At 67.1% G+C, this 644-nt stretch overlaps 1 protein-coding gene across 1 annotated transcript in view; it reads right to left on the bottom strand.

Annotated features, from left to right (window-relative positions):
• Nucleotides 1–633, bottom strand: part of THAP3 (THAP domain containing 3) — a 3,977-nt gene extending 3,344 nt beyond the window's left edge. Inside the window, exons 1-2 of the mRNA XM_025206419.1 lie at nt 430–633; nt 50–106 (exon numbers count right to left, since the gene is read on the bottom strand). Of these exons, the coding sequence (XP_025062204.1) occupies nt 50–106; nt 430–567 (195 nt within the window). The 5' untranslated portion in view covers nt 568–633. The remainder of the gene's footprint in view (nt 1–49; nt 107–429) is intronic.
• Nucleotides 634–644: the final 11 nt, after the last annotated feature.

The raw sequence follows: 644 nt of genomic DNA, 5'->3' as shown, positions 1-644 counted from the left end.
CCTGCTGAAAGGCATGGAGGGAGCACACAACTGCAAGGCATAGACGTACTTTTGGCAATGGGGGATCCTCAGCATTCTTCAGAGAACTCTTCCCGTTCCCGATTTGCTGTGACAAAGACAAAGCCCTTATTAGTCCCCCAGACACCGGTGAGCCACGAAAGCGGTTACGGACCTCGGGCCTGAATGTTCAGGTCCGCACGTGGCTTTCTGAGGACGGATGAGTCCGAGATGCAGCCTGTGCCCAGCAAGCCACCCGCCTCCAGCGGAGCAGTGGGCCTGGATGTCTGGCGAAGGACCCTGGGACAGGGCAAGGTGCAGACCTGGGGCCCTCGCCTGGCACCGTGAGGGCTCCCCAGGCCCCGCTCCCCGTCCCCAGGCACGGAACCGCGGTGTCCGGCCCAGACCCGCCCGGCAGGGAGGCAGGCTCACGGCGGCAGCGGGCGGGGCGGCGAAGAGCGTGGGCACGGCGTCGGGCCGGAGGTTGGCGCGGTTGCCGCAAGGGCTGAAGCAGTCGGGTTGGAAGTGCTGCGAGCAGAGCACTGCGTGGCAGCTGGGCTGGAAGTCCATGCGGCCCAGGTTGACCACCCAGCGGGCCAGCAGCTCCGGCCGGCTCCGGGGGAACCTGCGGGGGCAGCACCAAGGCG

This window comes from Alligator sinensis, unplaced genomic scaffold, assembly GCF_000455745.1.
Source record: "Alligator sinensis unplaced genomic scaffold, ASM45574v1 scaffold322_1, whole genome shotgun sequence".
Taxonomy (NCBI): Eukaryota; Metazoa; Chordata; order Crocodylia; family Alligatoridae; genus Alligator; species Alligator sinensis.
The sequence above is the reverse complement of the archived record's forward strand: the minus strand, read 5'-3'. Positions and strand labels throughout refer to the sequence as shown.